At 36.9% G+C, this 17,716-nt stretch overlaps 1 protein-coding gene across 1 annotated transcript; it reads right to left on the minus strand.

The window, feature by feature from the left end:
• Positions 1 to 6,004: 6,004 nt before the first annotated feature.
• LOC118730134 (killer cell lectin-like receptor 2) lies at positions 6,005 to 17,426 on the minus strand. Its single transcript, XM_036457869.2, has 6 exons — positions 17,312 to 17,426; positions 15,145 to 15,234; positions 13,703 to 13,924; positions 11,607 to 11,749; positions 9,033 to 9,136; positions 6,005 to 7,902 (listed from the first exon to the last, which is right to left on the minus strand). The coding sequence occupies exons 1-6, from the start codon at positions 17,424 to 17,426 to the stop codon at positions 7,746 to 7,748; spliced, it is 831 nt and encodes a 276-aa protein (XP_036313762.1). The 3' UTR covers positions 6,005 to 7,745.
• Between the last annotated feature and the right edge of the window lie 290 nt (positions 17,427 to 17,716).

Here is a 17,716-nt window from a genome sequence, read left to right on the forward strand (position 1 = left end):
CAATGTGTTATGTGAAGGGAATCGAAGCTTTGCCACCCTGAAACTGCATGTTTGTGCTCAATTGTCCAGTCTGCCCTCCCAACCAAGAATCAGAGCGAAGGGGGTCAAATCTGCCTTTTAACAAACTCTTCAGAGGAACCCTGTGCTCAGGAAATCTCGAGAGCCACAGCCAATACTCCACACAAGCTTGAGTCATTTGCTGGGCAGCAAGATAAATGTAGCTGGGTTTTTTTTGTCTTTTTTTTTTTTTTTTTATCACTTGAATATCTAGTACTTACCTCAGTTTTCTATACACTGGAGTTGCCTAATTCACATTTCTTGAATAAAAACGAACTCTACAATTGTCCTTGTTATTTAGCTTTGAAGTACCTTTTGCATATTTGACAAAAAAAAAATGCAAAAAAAAAAAAAAAGTGTCCATTGCCTTACTTCTCTGTGTGCTTCCTCATAATGAACACCCTGAGAATTTTTCAAATGAAATCCGAGCTACCACTCCTCTGCTTGTGCTTCTCACCACCGGAAGTCAGGGTTTTTCATATTCACCCAAAGAAATGTCTTCTTTTTTAATGCTCACCTCTCTTTTAAGATCTCCCTGGTAAAAGACACCAATGTATTTGCTTTGTATTGCTTTCATTCTCAACAAAAGCAAACTGATATGATGTGAGGCCATAAAATGTACACCCTATTAGGAAAGAGGGTGTAAAAACCATTTTCAGTGCAATTCGGATGAACAGACATTTGCTTCATGTAATTCAAAGTGACATAATAGGGGGCAAAGGAGTTTAATTGAGCAGGAAAGTGGACAGCTCATTCTAACTGGGCTGGAATATGAGCAACTGTACAAGGATGTGCCTTTTACCCTACTTACCAAGAGAAAAATGGAAAGGGAAAAAGCATCGGAAGCCAAATAAAAGTCATGACTGGAGCTTGTAATGGGTAAAACATCTGCATTGAGCATAGAGGTTTCTACTTTGAGATTCTGACAAGCACATGGCAGATAAAATCTAAGAAGGAAAAACTGAAAACAACTGGTTCCACCCTATTGGTTTCTGATAACCATCTCTTTACATCATGAGTCAGCTCCCACCTGCTGATAATGAACTCAGTATCAGGTTCAACTTTTTTAAAGAATCAGGTTCAATTTGTGTCTCCTCTTGGTCTTAATTGCTATTGCAACAGACTATTACAAATAATTAACATAATACTTGCATGAAAGCATTGCGCCTACCATTTTTAAATGCCTATGAGAACATATACACTGAGTGGCCAGATTATTATGATCTCTGAACACTTAATAATCTGGCCACTCAGTGTATATCCTGTATAATAAAAGGCTAATATGCAAATTGTCCCCTCGACCAAGAGTTTGACCAGCAGGCACAACCACCCATGTCAATGTCCCCTCCCCCTGGCCAGGCTGGCTGGACCCCCCCCCCCCATGCATGAATTCATGCACCAGGCCTCTAACATATATATTGAGTGGCCAGATTATAATGTGTTCAGAAATCATAATAATCTGGCCACTCACTGTATACTTGCTTTTATATCCAGAAAAATATCTATTATTCTCGACTTAATATCTTATTAGTAGTAGCCTATTACTCATAGCCTATTAAGATACTGTAAAGATATCTCAGCTAAAACTAAAAATCAGAGATACAGCACTGTCAGAGTGGAGTCAGGAAGCCAGGATTCAAACCCAACTCCAACTATTTAATTGAGTAATCTTATTAAGCTCTACTTTCATCCACTAGCATAAATTTATGTATTAGCTTATAGGATTGTTGGAATCATAAAATGAGAAAACATATGTGTATTAGTCACATATATTTCCTTGTTTTCCAGCAAGGAAAACAGAAATCTCTCTGAGAACTAAAGCAGAAGGAATTTAAGTCAGAGAATTGATGAAGAAGGTACAAAGGTGGTGCTAAGAAACCACCCAGGAATCAGTAAGAAAACAGAGTTTAACAATACCAGAAAGCCTCTACTACTTCCTACACTAGGGATAAAAGAAGGAGGTGGTTCCTGGGCGTCAGGATCCCTTGCAAAACCTAGAACCACAGAAGCTTTGTCCAAAGAGACATACGAATATAGAAGAAATGTAGCTGTTGCTAGGTAGGAAGATTAAAGTAGAGCAGGATTGAAATTATCCTTTCTCTCATTGTCCAATTTCCTATTGACGAAATTGAACCACTTGAACTTGGGAGCCTGCTTTTACTAAATACATCTTATATACCTTCTCAGATTCTCCGCTGAGCTTCGTATGTCACTTGCTTTTACACTGCTGTCCCTGCAACGGCCACTTACAGGCGAAGCTGAGTGTTTCCACTGTGTGAAGTCTTCAAATGAACCGTGTGGCTCTGAACGCCATGCCCAGACCCTGAGATGCACCACATGGAGGAGATGAGAGCTGAATTCACCAGCAGCTGGGCGTGCCAGACCAGACGTGCAGGAATGCTTTCATTTCGGATGAACTATAACCAACGGGAAACTAGATGAAATTGGCACTCACATTCCTTCTCCACTCCTCCCTTCCAGGCACTGTTCACAATTACAGTGCTTCTGTGCAGACACCCTCCTAGAGTCAAGGGTCCGGCTTTGTTTTTTCACGGAGCAGCGGCCAGACCAGGTGTAATGCATCACCTGGAACTGGCTTCCCATCCTCCCGCCCTGAACTTCCCTTTCCCCTCATTTTTGCTGCCCTGTCAAGCGTGGAAGGCACGTAAGGTTCGCCTGTGGCTTTGTTTGGTTAAGACCCTGGGAAATGCAGCCTGAAGCGGTTGGCTCCCCTTCAAGGCAAAGCTGGGCGGGCAGGCGGGGAGGAATGGGGAGGAGAAAAAAAAGAGTTCTGAGCACAAACAGGCTGAGAGGCATATGTTTCCTCAACGCCCATAGCCATCCTCGCGTTCGTATTCAAGTCTATGTGACACCTTCATGCTTCACCTACAATAAGGCACTATCCGCTCTACCAGGAAAGAGGCTCTCTCCCTCTTCCTCCCTTCCCCCAAGGACAGATGCTGCAGGGGAGCAAAACTTACTACCACAAAGTATGTCTCTTCCTCGGGCTGATTATTTTTGAGAAACAGAAACCTCAGTGAAGTATTGCATTCTCCTCCCCTTCACTGACTGCAAGAATAGATGGAGGGCCAGTTCCAGGAAGAGAGCTATTATTAGAATAACTGCAAAGAACACAGGCTGGACGTGGTGGGCTTGGGGAGGGGGGCACTGGGGGAGGAGAAGGGGGGTGGGGATAGCTTGACAGGACCTGGAGATCCAAGTCCTCTCGGTGTCCCATTGTCTGTACAAGACAAGCATTCGTTTACCAGACATTTGTTTTTCCAAGAAGTACAAGATGGCACATTTGCAGGCTGACCACGGCTTCATAAAAAACATGTGCTTTTTTAGCTATAAATTGTTTTCCTCCACTTTGAAGTCCCAGACCCCCATGCCCTTCAACTTAGCTCAGAATAACTATCAGCTTTGAGTTCCTGACTTCATATTCTAATGGATCCCCCTTTCATATATGATTAAATGGTGTCTTGGGCCTGTTAAGCTGTCTCATCTCAATTTACTCTTAGAATCTAGAAGGGTAGGAGGATTTTTTTTTCTTCCAACACTACACAAAAATCAAGTAGTCATTGTATGCACTTCAAATATCAGGCCTCCAAGTGATTTATAGTCACATCCTAGCTTTAGGTTTGGACCCTCCTAGTTTTGAAATCTACAAAGAATTTTTTTTTAACTACTGAAACTAATAAGTTAACAAGATAACATCAATTTAAAAAAAAAACAGCTTTATCTCTATAAATCAACAACAAATAATTTGAAAAAAATATTAAGTGTCATTTACAACAGCATCAAATATATAAATTTAAATAAAATATGTATAAGATCTATATCCTAAAATACACCACATTATTGAGAGACATTAAAGACCAAACTAAATGGGAATATAAATCATGTTCAGAATTTTAATACTCAATATTGTTAGGACATCAATTCTCCCAGATGAATCTACAGATTCAATGCAATCCCAATCAAGCATTTTTTTAAAATTTTTGAGAAAATGAAAGATTCCAGATAGTCAATATACTTTCTTTTTTGCAAGTCATAACGTGTTTTATTTTTTTTTAATCCTTGTTTTGTGACTAAAAGTAGTAGGTGTTATTCCTTTCAAGTACCCAAAAGAAGCTTCATCATTTTTTAATTGAATTTATTGGAGTGACATTGGTAAATAAAATTATACAGGTCTCAGGTGCACAATTCTATCACATATCATCTGTATATTGCATTGTGTCTCCACTACCCAAAGTCAAACCTCCTTCCACAGTCATACAGTCAACCCCCTCTACCCTTCATTACCCTCCCCACCTTCCTCTCCCTCTGGTATCCACTGTTCTGTTGCCATGTCTATGAGTTTTTGTTTATATGTTTCTTGTTTGCTCATTTGTTGCTTTAAGTTTTATACCCCATGCATGGGTGAAAGTATATGGTTCTTGACTTTCTGACATTTCATTTAGCATGATATTCTCAAGATCCAGCTATGTTGTCGCAAGTGGTAATATTTCATCTTTTCTTATGGCGAGAAGTATTTCATTGTATATAGGTACCATATACTCTTTATCCAGTCATCTATAGAGGGGCATAATACTTCTGTTGTTTCATTGTCTTGGTCACTGTGAATAATGATGCAATGAAAATAGGATTGCAAATAAATGTTTTCAAATTTTCCAGGTAGACACCCATAAGAGGAGTTGCTGGTTCGTGTGGTAACTCTAATTTTGGGGGGTACATCCATACTGCTTCCCCCAGTGGCTATACCAGTTTACATTCCCACCAACAGTGAGTGAGGGCTTCTTTTTCTCCACAACCTCTCCAATACTGTTATTACTTATCTTATTAATAGAACCTCATTGTAGTTTTGATTTGCATCTTCTTAATAGTTAATGAAGGTAAGCATCTGATATTCTAGAGGCCTGGTGCATGAATTTGTGCACTAGTGGGGTCCCTCAGCCTAGCCTGCAGGACTGGACCGAAACCAGCTCTCTGACATCCCCTGAGGGGTCCCTGATTGTGAGTGGATGCAGGCCAGGCTAAAGGACCCCACTGGTGCACGATCAGGACCAGAGAGGGATGCGGGAGGTTGGCCAGCCAGGAAGGGACTGCAGTAGGGCTCCAGGGCATGTCTAGTCCATCTCACTCAAGCTCAGTCCCAATTGGCCGGACCCCAACAGCAAGTTAACCTACCGGTCATAATGTCTGGCTCCTGGTGGTAAGTGCATGTCATAGCGAGCAGTTGAGGGCCTTAGCATATCATTTGCATATTATGCTTTGATTGGTTGAACAGCCAACCAGATAACCAGACACTTAGCATATTAGGCTGTTCTTCTATAGGATCTGTTCACTGTTTGAATGTCTATTGGGAGAAATGTCTGTTCAGGACCTCTGCCCCATTTTTAATTGGGTTGTTTATTTTTTTGTTGTTGTTGTTAGCACATTTATTCCAAGGCATACTGTAAAGTTCCAGTATTGAGACAGTATAGTATTTCTATAAGAATAAACATATAGATCACTGAGACAGAATAGAGAATCCAGAATAGACCCACACAGTTAGTGAATTAATTTTCTACAAAGGCACCAAAGTGATTCAATAGAGGAAAGGAAAGTCTTTCAACAGTAGTACAAAATCAACTGAATATCATTATAGAATAATAGTGAACCCTACCCTTTTCTCACACACAAAAATTAATTTGAAATGTGTACAATCTAAATGTATAAGTTAAAGCTATAAAACTTCTGAAAGACAAATATAAGCAAAGATTTTTTAGGACAATAAAAGAAAAATGATATGCTAAACTTCATCAAAAAATTTAAAACTTCACCTCTTGAAAGACACTATTACAAAAATAAAAAGGCAACATGAAGACTGAGAGAAAGTATTTGTAATACATATATTTAACAAAGAATTTGTATCCAATTCTATAAAGAACTCTTATAATTCTACAATAAGAAAACAGGAAACCAATTTTAAAAAGAAACATGACAAAATATTGAATAGATACTTCACGTTCAAAGATATATAAATAGCAATAGACAAATGAAAAAATGCTTAATGTCATTATTCTTCAGGGAAATACAAATAAAAAACCACAATGAGATATCACTACACACCCATTGTTATGGCTGAAATTTAAAAGCCTAACAATAACAAGCTTTGGTGATTACATGGAGACAGTTGAACTCTCCTCATATGCTGCTATGGTAAAATGATGCAACCACATTAGAAAACAATCTAGATGATTCTTATAAAATCAAATATGCACTTGCCATAGGACTCAGCAATCAACTCTTGGATATTTAATAAAAAGAAATGAAAACGCATGTCCACACAGTAATTTGCACATAAATGTTTATGTCATGTTTATTAATAATAGTAAAAAATTAGAAACACATCAAATGCTCATAGGTGAATGAACAAATTGTGGCATGTCTGTATAATGCAATACTATATAGTAACAAAAAGAATAACCTATTGATATGAGAAAAACTAAATTCAAAAAGATGCTGAGAAAATTCAGACAAAGATGAGTATATGAAGTATGAAATTCTAGAATAGGCAAACTAATTTATAGTGACAGAAAGCATATCACTGCTTCTCTGGGTCCAGGTGGGTAGAAGGGGACAAAAAGGAACTTTTGGAGATGGTGAAAATGTTATATATATTAATTTGATGGTATTTAACAGGTGTATACATTTCTCAAAAAACCACTGATCTTGTGACTTAAATGAATACACTTTATTGCATGCAAACTATAACTCAATAAGGTTATTTTTTTTTTAATTTGAAGGTCAAGAAAGTCCATGGAAGCATTCAGAACTGTTCCAGATTAAAGAAGACTAAGGAGACATCAGAACTAAATACATTGCATGATTCTGAATATGAGGGAAACACACCTATAAATAACATTGAAACAGTTGACAAAATTTAAATATGGACTGTAGACAAAAGCACAGTAGTCTATCAATGTTAATTCTCCTGATTTTGATAATTGTGCTATGGTTATACAAGACCAAGTTCCTGTTTTTGTAAAATATTTAGACAAAGAGACATAATGTTACTAATTTATTATCAAGTGGATCAGCAAGGGGAGAGAGGGAGAGAGAAAAAGAAAGAGAGAGAAAGAGACAGAGAGAGAGAGAACATGCAATAAAGTGCAGATAGTAAAACATACACAAATGGTAACTATGGGTAACGGTTAGATGAGAATTTCTTATACTATTGTTTTAACTAATCAGTAAGTTTGAAATTAGAGCAAAATATATTTTCAAAGATGAGAGGTAAGCATCTAGATGGGGGGGGGAGATAACTATTTTTTTTAGTTCTTAATTGTGGTATCTCTCAAAATCAAAGGTTATTGCAATGATTTATCTTACAAATAAGGAAAAGACCCAGGTACTTATGAGTTTTCTAATTGTTTCTGTGCATAGTTCCAGGAAAGAGAAACAGAGAATTCCACAGGTCCATTAAAGAGAAGGGTAACTACTCTCCAGAAGCAAAATCTTCCCTGCTTATCCACAAAGACCAATGACATCTGATCTCTCAAATCATTGCCCAAAAGAGCATTTTCTTCTCTTTCAGCTCATCTCTGCTTCTGCCGTGCACTAAGGTCTGCAGTCAAAAACATTACTTTGTTAAGTAATCACGATCATTACAGGAAACACACTAAAAGTGGCAACATTCCATTTTATCTTTTCCTCCAAATATATTCATTGAGGAGGGGGACAATGTTCTTCTCACATATACAATTGTAGGTTTTAGAACAATCAATAGTCGTTATTCTCGTTGAGGCTAAAAATGCACATTCTCCTCTCCCGAAGGTCCAACTCATTATTGAAGTATTACTGTAAAACAGAAAACATGTGTAGTCAACTTTTACTTCTGAAGCTTACAATAACATAAATCCTAATTTTTAAGCCTACAGACCAAGATTACACAAATGTTTAAGTCATCACTGAAACATTGTCTTTGGCTCTTAATCCATCAGATAGAATCTCATTCAGCCTCTTGTTGACACCCACAGTCTCCCCTTTTATTCCACTCTGGAAAGTTTTAGTCAGAAGGCAAAATTACCTTGCAATACTGCTCTGGGATTATAATGTAGCAAATATGTTTTGTTACATTAAATTTTTCAGTAAAAGTGAGAGGTTAAAAAAGAGAAGAACTTCTATGATACAGATAATCAGGTCTCATGTGTATATACTCTATTGAGAAAAAAAAGTAGAATTATAATATAGTCAGAAATGAGGTTTAATCAATCTTTTTATTTGCCTAGTTTACTTTTCCTTCCCAGTCCCATAGCTAATTATTAGTTAAAGCGTGACAATCCATTGAAAAATGTGTAAAAGCAGGACTTCTTAAGAAAAGTAGGTTAGGTGCCAGAAAACTTTCTATTAAAAAAGTGAAAGATGCTGATTACAAAAAATAATTTAAACCTTCTTGAATAAATGTATGAACTGGCAAGCAAGAAGTAAATTCACACTCAGGCTAAGAGTTATTAAGTAAAGGATGGGATCCCAGAAGGGTGAGTATGTCGAATAAGGAATTCCACCCACCATCCTAAACAGAAGACAGGCTACAAAGGGATGAAATGCCAAAGGGATATATCTCCAGCATAAACAGCCTAGAATTGTCTTAAACCTTAGATTTAAGCAGAAGACCAAAAGAACAAGCCCATTTAAGGAACCAAAATCATAAACCATCCCCTCATGTAATTTGCTTTTGCTGGATTATTTAAAAATATTCAAATCCGCTGCAAGAAAAAAAGGGAAAGAAACAAATAAGATAAATGACACTAAACAGCTTGTGAGACATGGGCCGAACACAAAAGATAAGTTAAATATGAGTAACGGGCAGAAGGTTCTTGTGGCCTGCACACACTTTTTCTGTGTGAAATGAGAGAAGATGCTTTTTAGAAACAATACTTCCTACCCCAACACTGATGTTATAGTTTGGATGCATTTCAGAGACTTACATTCCAGATGTGCCCTTGTCAATCCATTCCCATTTACTTGTCTCTTCATTAAATGACAATCCAATCCAGTATCTATTTTTATAAGTCTGAGATCGAAGGAAGGACTGTAAAGGAATCACAACATACGTGACTAAATTTCCATCAGTGAGATGAATGGAGACCACAGGAAAAGCAGCCAGCTGAGTTGATGGCCAGTTCTCTGCTGCTTCCCACGTCATCCTGAATACCTCCTTTCTAGAAATCTCTTTCTACCCTCATTCCTTGTATTTTCATTTTCCAAATTTTCTCCTAGTACATTATTTGTATAAAAATGGCTGCAAGAGTTTTGGCCAATTTGGCTCAGTGGATAGAGCATCAGCCTGGGAACATTATTGATGTTTCAATCTATCTCTCCCTCTCCCTTCCTCTCTGAAAAATAGCCATTGTGGAGAACAGTATGAAGTTTTCTCAAAAAACTAAAAATGGAACTCCCATTTAACCTAGTGATCCCACTTCCATGAATATATTCCAAGAAACTAGAAACACAAATAAGAAAGGCTATATGCACCCCTGTGTTCATAGAAGCACAATTCACCGTAGCTAAGATTGGGAAATAACCTAAATGCCCATCAGCAGATGAGTGGATTAGAAAACTATGGTACATCTACTACACTGCGGTAAAAAGGAGTTCTTACCATTTGTAACAACATGGATGAAGCTGGAGAGCATTATGCTAAGCGAAATAAGCCAGGCAGGGAAAGATAAATATCACATGATCTCACACATTTGTGGAATATAATGAACAACATAAACTGATGAACTAAAACAGATCCAGAGACAGAGAAACATTGATCAGATCGTCAAACCTCAGGGAAGGTAGGGGACTGTGGGGGTAAAGGGAAGAGATCAACCAAACGACTTATATGCATGCATATAAGCCTAATCAATGGACACAGACAACAGGGGGATAAGGGTATGAATTGGGGGAGGGGGGTTGAGGGGTAATGGAGGAATAAAGACACATATATAATACTTTAATCAATAAATAAATTTAAAAATAAATAAATAAAATTAAAGTGTAATATGCTAATTAGACCAGACAGCTGAATGACCTTCCAGATGACCTTCCAAACCAAGCCACAATGGTGGGAGGCCAAGGCAGAGGCAGTTAGGGGCAATTAGGCAGATAGAGGTAGTTAGGGGTGATTAGGCAGGTAGGCAAGTGGTTAGGGGTGATCAGGCAGGCAGTTGAGCAGTATAGGGGCATCAGGCAGGCAGGCAGAGTGGTTAGGGACTATCAGACAAGCAGGCAGGTGAGCAGTTAGGAGCCAGAGGTCCCAGATTGTGAGCAGATGCAGGCCACCTGCTGCCTGCCCCCCCCCCCCACAACCCCACCTGTGAATGAATTTTATGCACTGGGCCTCTAGTAGTAAAATAAGCATATGTGGGAAGGTGTACATTACAACTTCAGCCTCATACGAGAAAACCTTGCTATAGTTTAGTAGTTAAAAGAGGTAAAGAAAAATGGGGAAGAATTTAGAAGTATTTACTACTCCAAAAATGTAGAATCAAAGTGACATATTAAATAATGTCTAATTAAATGACTGAATGTGTTTCATAAATATAGGCTTAAATTTAATTGTTTTACTGACTCAAATACAGAAAATATTTTATGACAACCTAAAATCTTCTGCATTGCGATTTAAAACATCTGTTCGATTTGTATATAAATTGTGTGAACCAGGAGGTCACAGTTTGATTCTGGTCATGACACATGCCTGGGTTGCCAGCTCAATCCCCAATGTGGGGTGTGCAAGAGGCAGCTAATCAATGATTCTCCCTCATCATTGATGTTTTTAATTCTCGATCCTTCTCCCTTCCTCTCTGGAATCAATTAAAAAAAAAAAAAAAAAAAAACAAAAAAACAAAAAAAAACTTGTTTAAGAATATTGATCAAGTAAATGTTGCCTGCAGATGCAATGAAAATCACCATGAGGCTGAAACTGTAAAACTGTTATCAGTTTTATGTTTCTCATCATTATCTCCATTTTAACAGGTGGGGGAACTGAAACTAAGAGAGGTTGAGTCATTTACCACAGTTACGGAACTAGTAAGTGCCAGAGCTGGAATTGACCACAGGCAGTCTGACTCCTGGATTCCTTGCAGTAACTACGTGGCCATGTTATTCCAGGATTTTAGTTGTCACCTTATTGGGAGAAATAACTGCTGGTTGCAGCCCGTACGACTAAGTACTTCATCAAAAGAGAGGCATATTTCTCTGTGTTTTTCTTGAAAGAAAGATGATTGCAAAGCCCCAAAATGCATCCTCGAAGAGGTTTCCACTTTGGATATAACAATGATCATGATAGATGATATATACTGAATGCTTAGTAAATAACAAGATTGTATTCTTATTGGTAGGCAGAGTCTTCTGGGAGACTCTAAACTGTACTATTTTTGCTCACTCAACAGACACAACACAAAGAATAGCTGAAGGTTCCTTTTTCTGGAAACCCTCCCCCTGTCCTCAATAACTTGGGTGTGAGAGTGGGAGACAAAGTCAGAGAGAATAAAGGTGAATATCATCCATGATACCATTTCATTTTCATCGTCTATCTTCAAAAGAGATAATCCTTTACTTTGGCAAGTCTGTTTACATTCTTTCCAGGTTTTATTTTCAGTGGTAAAAATATAACAGTTCACTCCACAACAGGACCAGAGTTCTTCTTCGAGTTGGCCTATAACATGTAAGGTAAAACATTAATCTTCTTACTTATCTGGCATTCTGTTAAGCACAGCAATATATTTATCAGCCTTCTATACCTGGATAAAATCTTAATAGCTACCAATCATGATAACATGAGGTTCATCAAAATTCTGGAATACCAAGAGATATCACCCATGTTCCATGTAGCATTATTCACAATAGCCAAAGATATGGAGACATCCCAAATGTCCATCCACAGATGAGTGGATTTAAAAGTGTGGGCTATACATACTTGACGTACAATTCAGCCTTACATAGAATGAGATCCTGCCATAGGCAGCCACATGGATGAACCTTGAGGATATTGTGCTAAATGAAATAAGCCAGACACAGGACAAATACTACATGAATGCCGTTACACGAGCTATTTTCAACAGTCAAACTCAGAGAAACAGAAAGTAGCATGCTGGGGCAAGTAGGAGGGAGAAATGGGTAGTTGCTCAATGGGCATAAAGCTTCAGTTATGCAAGATGAATAAATTCTAGACATCTGCTATACAGCATAGTGCCTATAGTCGACAATATTGCATTGTGCAGTTAAACACTTGGTAAGAAGCCCCAGCCAGTTCAGCCCAGTGGATAGTGTCAGCCTGAGGGCCAAAGGGTCCCAGATTTGGTCTGGTCAAGAGCACATACCTGACATACAGGCTCCTCCCCAGACTGGGCCCTGGTCAGGGCTCATGCAGGAGGCAACCAATTGATGTGTTTTTCTCACATCGATGTTTTTCTCTGTCTTTCCCTCTCTCTGCCACTCACCCTAAATATCCATGGGAAAATATCCTCAAGTGAGGATTAAAAAAATAAAATAAAAACGTGGTAAAAGGAGAGATCGTATGTCAAGTGTTCTTACCACACCAAAAAAAAAAAAAAAAAAAAAAAAAAAAAAAAAAAGTGGACATGAGAAAAAATTGAGAGATATTACCCTAATTGTGGATCATTTTACAAGTGTATGTATATATCCAAAGTCATCAAATTGTATACATTAAATACATACAGTTTTTAAAATAGTAGTAATACCTCAATAAGTTGCTTAAAGAATAATAAAATTCAAAGAAATTTCTGGAATGTCTTCTAAATAAATATTATTTGGAATTTTTTTTTCTTTATCTCTTATGTATTTTACAATACACCAAGTTTTAAAAATATTATTGATGCTTTAACAATGGAGATGATAATTTCCACTGATTACCATGCCTAAATGAGGTTAAATATGCAAAAACTATTTGTAAACTCTAAATCCCAAACAAATATGTATTAATTGCTGATAACCAGGTCAATTCACTCCATTGTCATGCATGATAAGAGAATTTATTGTATGAAATTCGTATTTTCATCTCCTGTAATTTTTTTATAGGTATTACCACACATAGTTTCACAAATATCAACACTGTGACAAATCTTGCAGATGTATTGTAGGGAATACATATTGATCACAATCTGAAGTCAAGGCAGAATGGAAAAACAAGATAGGCAAACACACACACACACACACATACTTAGAATTATCTTTACAACAGCATTCAAATAAAAGGCTTTATGCCCATTGCAGCCTATGTCTACTTTTATTGATAGCATCTACTTCAGCAACAAAGTAGAAGTGACTAATTTTGCCCCCAGGTCCAAAATAATCTGAATTTTCAGGAGAGCTAACATATTATTTCACCTTCTGGAAGCAGTAGGTGAACTGTCATTAACTTTTGGGGAATACAGGGGACTGCTTATCTAAACATGGCTCCTGGGGTCTCAAACCCATATTCAAAATAAGCAATCGCAAAGACCCATATTATTTCTAAGAGGCATAAATTAATTGTCCCCGATAGAACCAGACAGCTAGCATATATCACAAGCCTGTTATTAACTTTGAAGCTTCTGAAGAAGAAATGATGAAAAGTAATGCAGTCTCTCACTGAAGAGTTCCTTCCTACCTGTATTTTGCAAAGATTTTGAAGAGATTTTCTCTTTTCTATAACATGAGACCGGTTTCTTCTCCGACTGAGCTGTTTCATTTTTGAGAATGTCAGACTCTAGAGTCTTATTTGCCAAAAGTTGCTTTGTTAAGTAGTTGTCATTTTGCAAAATGTGGTACTTTTGTTGGAGGTTTTGTAGAATTTCATCTTGTTGATGTTTTTCTTGATTATACTGAAAAACTAAAATTAATAAGATGCAAAACTATACTCATAATGCTTAAATGCTGAAAGTATAGAGAAAAAATCTCACTTCGACAATCAACCCATTTCATTACTTTAATTAGCAATTTGACATTTAGAAAGTAACACCTCAGCAAGCTGATGATACAAATGAAAAGATCAAACTTCTCACAGTTAGCAATTTAAGTTTAGAATAAATAAAATAAGAGATCTGAATAAAATTATGATAGCAACACCTTACCATTAATTTAGTTTCATTTTGGTAGTTAGCACATTACTTAAAAATAGGTACTAAAGTAAAAATCAGTTAGCCAACTTTTTGCAACACATCTGAGTATGAAAATCTGCACTAAGACACATGAAGAAACAGCACCATTATTATTAAATAGGATAAACCTAGGAAAAAAGGAGAAAGATCCCAATATGTCACTTAATCTGAGTGCAATATATTACTAATTTTCTCTAAAGATATCAAGAAATTCAAATAAAAAATAAAAGTTGATGGACTCAAGATTCCAACATCTATGTACAAAATCACTCTAAATTCTTACTAAATCATTTCTTCATTGCATTCTTTTTAGCTTTATTTTTATTGTTGACACTATTATAAATGTCCCCTTACCTCCCTCCCCCCACCTCTTTGCCCAGCTCCACCCAGCTACCACCCCCCTTCCCTCTGGCTATCGCCACACAGTTGTCTGTATCTATGGGTTTTGCATATATGTTCTTTGGCTAATCTCTTCACCTTCTTTCATCCACCACCCTAATCCCGCCCCCACTCCTGCTTCTGACAGCTGTTAGTCTATTCCATGCATTCATGTCTCTGTTTCTACTTTGTTCATCAGTTTAGTTTGTTCATTACAGTCCACACATAAATGAGATCATAGAACAATAAAAGAAAGTCAGAATTTATTTCAAACAGTTGTTTCTTAAAGAATGTTTATCTAAGATTCACAGTGATCGAAACTTGGAACGCAGAATATTACTAAGTCCTGTATTAAAAGGAATATTACCTGTATGATAAAGAATGGGGCTGCAGAGTCATTGAAATAGGTAAGTGAAATGAAAATAATACTGTGATGTGTCTAGGAAAAAATCATCAAGAAAAAGCCATCTGAAACATTCCCTTTTGACATCCAGGGAACAACTGATTATTAATAACTGCAAAATTGATGATTAGTGCTATTACTCAGATTCAAAGGGTGTATTTAGTTACTTACGTATTGTTCCCAAAACTATGATTGTCATGATTAGAAGTAAACAGAGGATCCCAAAAGCCACTGCCATGGGACGCCAGGGTACTGAAAACTCTTTAAATACAGAAGAAAAAATAATCAGAAGGATATTATATTTATGTATGTATATATATGTATGTATATATATTATAGATATATTATAGATATATATATTGCATGTGTGTAAAATATAATTTAATCTACATGTAATTTAAGATAAGTCATAATCCACTTGCATAGACCAGGATATATCATACATTTAAGATCATTAAATTAAAAATTTTTTAAATTAAAAAAAAAATCACCAGGAGTAGAGCTTGGCCCACCACTAACCTTTACTGGGACACCATTTGCAACAAAGAGACAAATGTTTTCTAAAAGTTTTACAAAATTATATCATACAAATTGATCTAAATCTGGAATCTAGTAGTGACAGTTTTAAAGTTTCAGATTTCTGACTGGCATACACCCATGGTAGAAACCCTACACACAAAAACAGTTCTGTAGGATTTCAAAAATACAGGTGGCAGCCCTAACCGGTTGCCTGTGGCTGAAGGGTCCAAGTTCGATTCCAGTCAAGGGCATGTACTTTGGTTGTGGGCACATCCGCTGCAGGGAGTGTGCAGGAGGCAACTGATTGATGTTTCTCTCTCATCAATGTTTCTAACTCTCTATTCCTCTCCTTCTTTCTCCCTTCCTCTCTGTAAAAAATCAATAAAATATATATTTTTAAAAAGTACAGGTGACAGTACACACGGCAAACATTTATGAGAATCCACACTAGTGTGTGTACTCCTTGCTGTGATCACAACTCATCATGAAGAAGAAAGGAAAGTAGTCAATATATATATATATATATATATATATATATATATATACACACACACACACATACACACACACACACACACACACACACACACTAGAGGCCCCTATGCACGAAATTCGTGCAAGGACCTTGGCCCCCACAGCTGCCTCTGCCTCAGCCCCAGCCTGCTGAGGCTTTGTCCAAAAGAAAAGATTCTAGAAGTTTCTTTGGTCTAATTAGCATATTAGGCTTTTATTATTATAGATATATTATTATATTTTAGAGAGGAGGAGGGGGAGGGAGCAATAGAAACACGGATAAGAAAGAAACATCAATTGACAAGCCCCCTACTAGGGATAGAGCCGCACCCCAGGCATGTGCCCAGACTGGGAATGGAACCATGACCTCCTGGTTCATGGGCCAGTGCTTAACCACTGAGTCACACTGTCCGGGCACAGTCAATATTCTTGAGAAATTGGTATCCAATAGTGGATATTCTGAAGCTGCAAATGAGATTGGGATCCATTCTTAAAGATACATCTAGAAATCAACTTTCCTTTCTTTCTCATCAACTTTATTTCTCACTAGACAATGCTATCTATATTTAGCCTCCTACATTTGTGTCCCCAATATCTGAGAGCTTATTTCTTACCATCACTATATTAAAATAGTAAAAGTTATTCTCAATTTAAAGTTTAATTGTGACAACAGTTGAGAGAGAGAGAATAGAAAAATTAGAATGCGCCTTTTGATTTTAACAGATTTGCAGCTTCATTGCCATCAAGGTTTGGTAAATATTTAAAGCACTTAAATATTTACCAAATAAAATACCTTTTGTCTGAATAAAATCATGTTTTTCCTCTCTTAAACGTTTCTTAGACTTTTATTTGTCTAGGAAATGCCATGTTTTCTTGAGATTCTACTTTTTTTTTTATCCTCACCGAGGATATATTTTTATTTTTTTATTTGAGAGAGAGGAGAGAGAAACTTTATCGGTTGTCTCCCATACACTGTCCACTGGAAAGTGAGCCCCAAACCTTTTGGTGTTCGGGACAACACTCCAACAAACTGAGGCATGGAGCCAGGGGTTAAGGCCTCAAAAATTTCTTGCCCAAATTTGAATGAAAATACTCTCTTAGCTCCTCAAATTTAAAGAATTCACTCATTTTCCCATTCTCACAAATGTAAAAAAATAAAAATAAGACTTTTCTATTACTACAAACCTAATGTTTTTTTATTACCATCTGAGAACCTGAAATACAGATAAAAACATTTTTTTTTTCCAAGCTTCAAGCATTTGACAAGCCATAAACCCGGGTGAATCCAGATGCTTAAGACATATACCTTTGCCATCAGTTTTCCCAGGGCTTTGAGTACAATGAGGCCTTAATGCATTTTGTGACTCTGAAGGACTCTGAAGAAATGCAGGGGTTAAATAAATTAATTCCTGATTGCTCATCTCTAGAGTACAAAGAGAAAAATGTTTCGCATTAAAACCCTGCATCAGGATGATTTCTGTCTAAAGAAAATGTAAAATGTTAGTCTATAGGAGCATGTCAGAAATGAGAGGTATGTGTGTATGTCTGCCTGTGATATAAATGTGTATTTATTAATTAATTAGAATGTCTAAAACACATAAGCTGAGACTGATTTATATAAGAAATTTATATTATACCCATGATTATTAGAAAATATGAAAAATAATATTTACCAAGAGATTGAATAGGCTGGGTTCTATTCACCTAGCCA

Source organism: Pipistrellus kuhlii, unplaced genomic scaffold (assembly GCF_014108245.1).
Source record: "Pipistrellus kuhlii isolate mPipKuh1 unplaced genomic scaffold, mPipKuh1.p scaffold_m20_p_3, whole genome shotgun sequence".
NCBI classification, from domain to species: domain Eukaryota; kingdom Metazoa; phylum Chordata; class Mammalia; order Chiroptera; family Vespertilionidae; genus Pipistrellus; species Pipistrellus kuhlii.

What these genes read in the sequence shown, in the direction of transcription:
- LOC118730134 (XM_036457869.2), bottom strand. Translation starts at nt 17,426, where the DNA reads ATGAGCAATCAGGAATTAATTTATTTAACCCCTGCATTTCTTCAGAGT. An exon ending in TGGGAAAACTGATGGCAAAG is followed by an intron (nt 15,235 to 17,311) that starts GTATATGTCTTA and finishes CTGTATTTAAAG; the next exon opens with AGTTTTCAGTACCCTGGCGT. An exon ending in GACAAGGGCACATCTGGAAT is followed by an intron (nt 7,903 to 9,032) that starts GTAAGTCTCTGA and finishes TCTGTTTTACAG; the next exon opens with TAATACTTCAATAATGAGTT.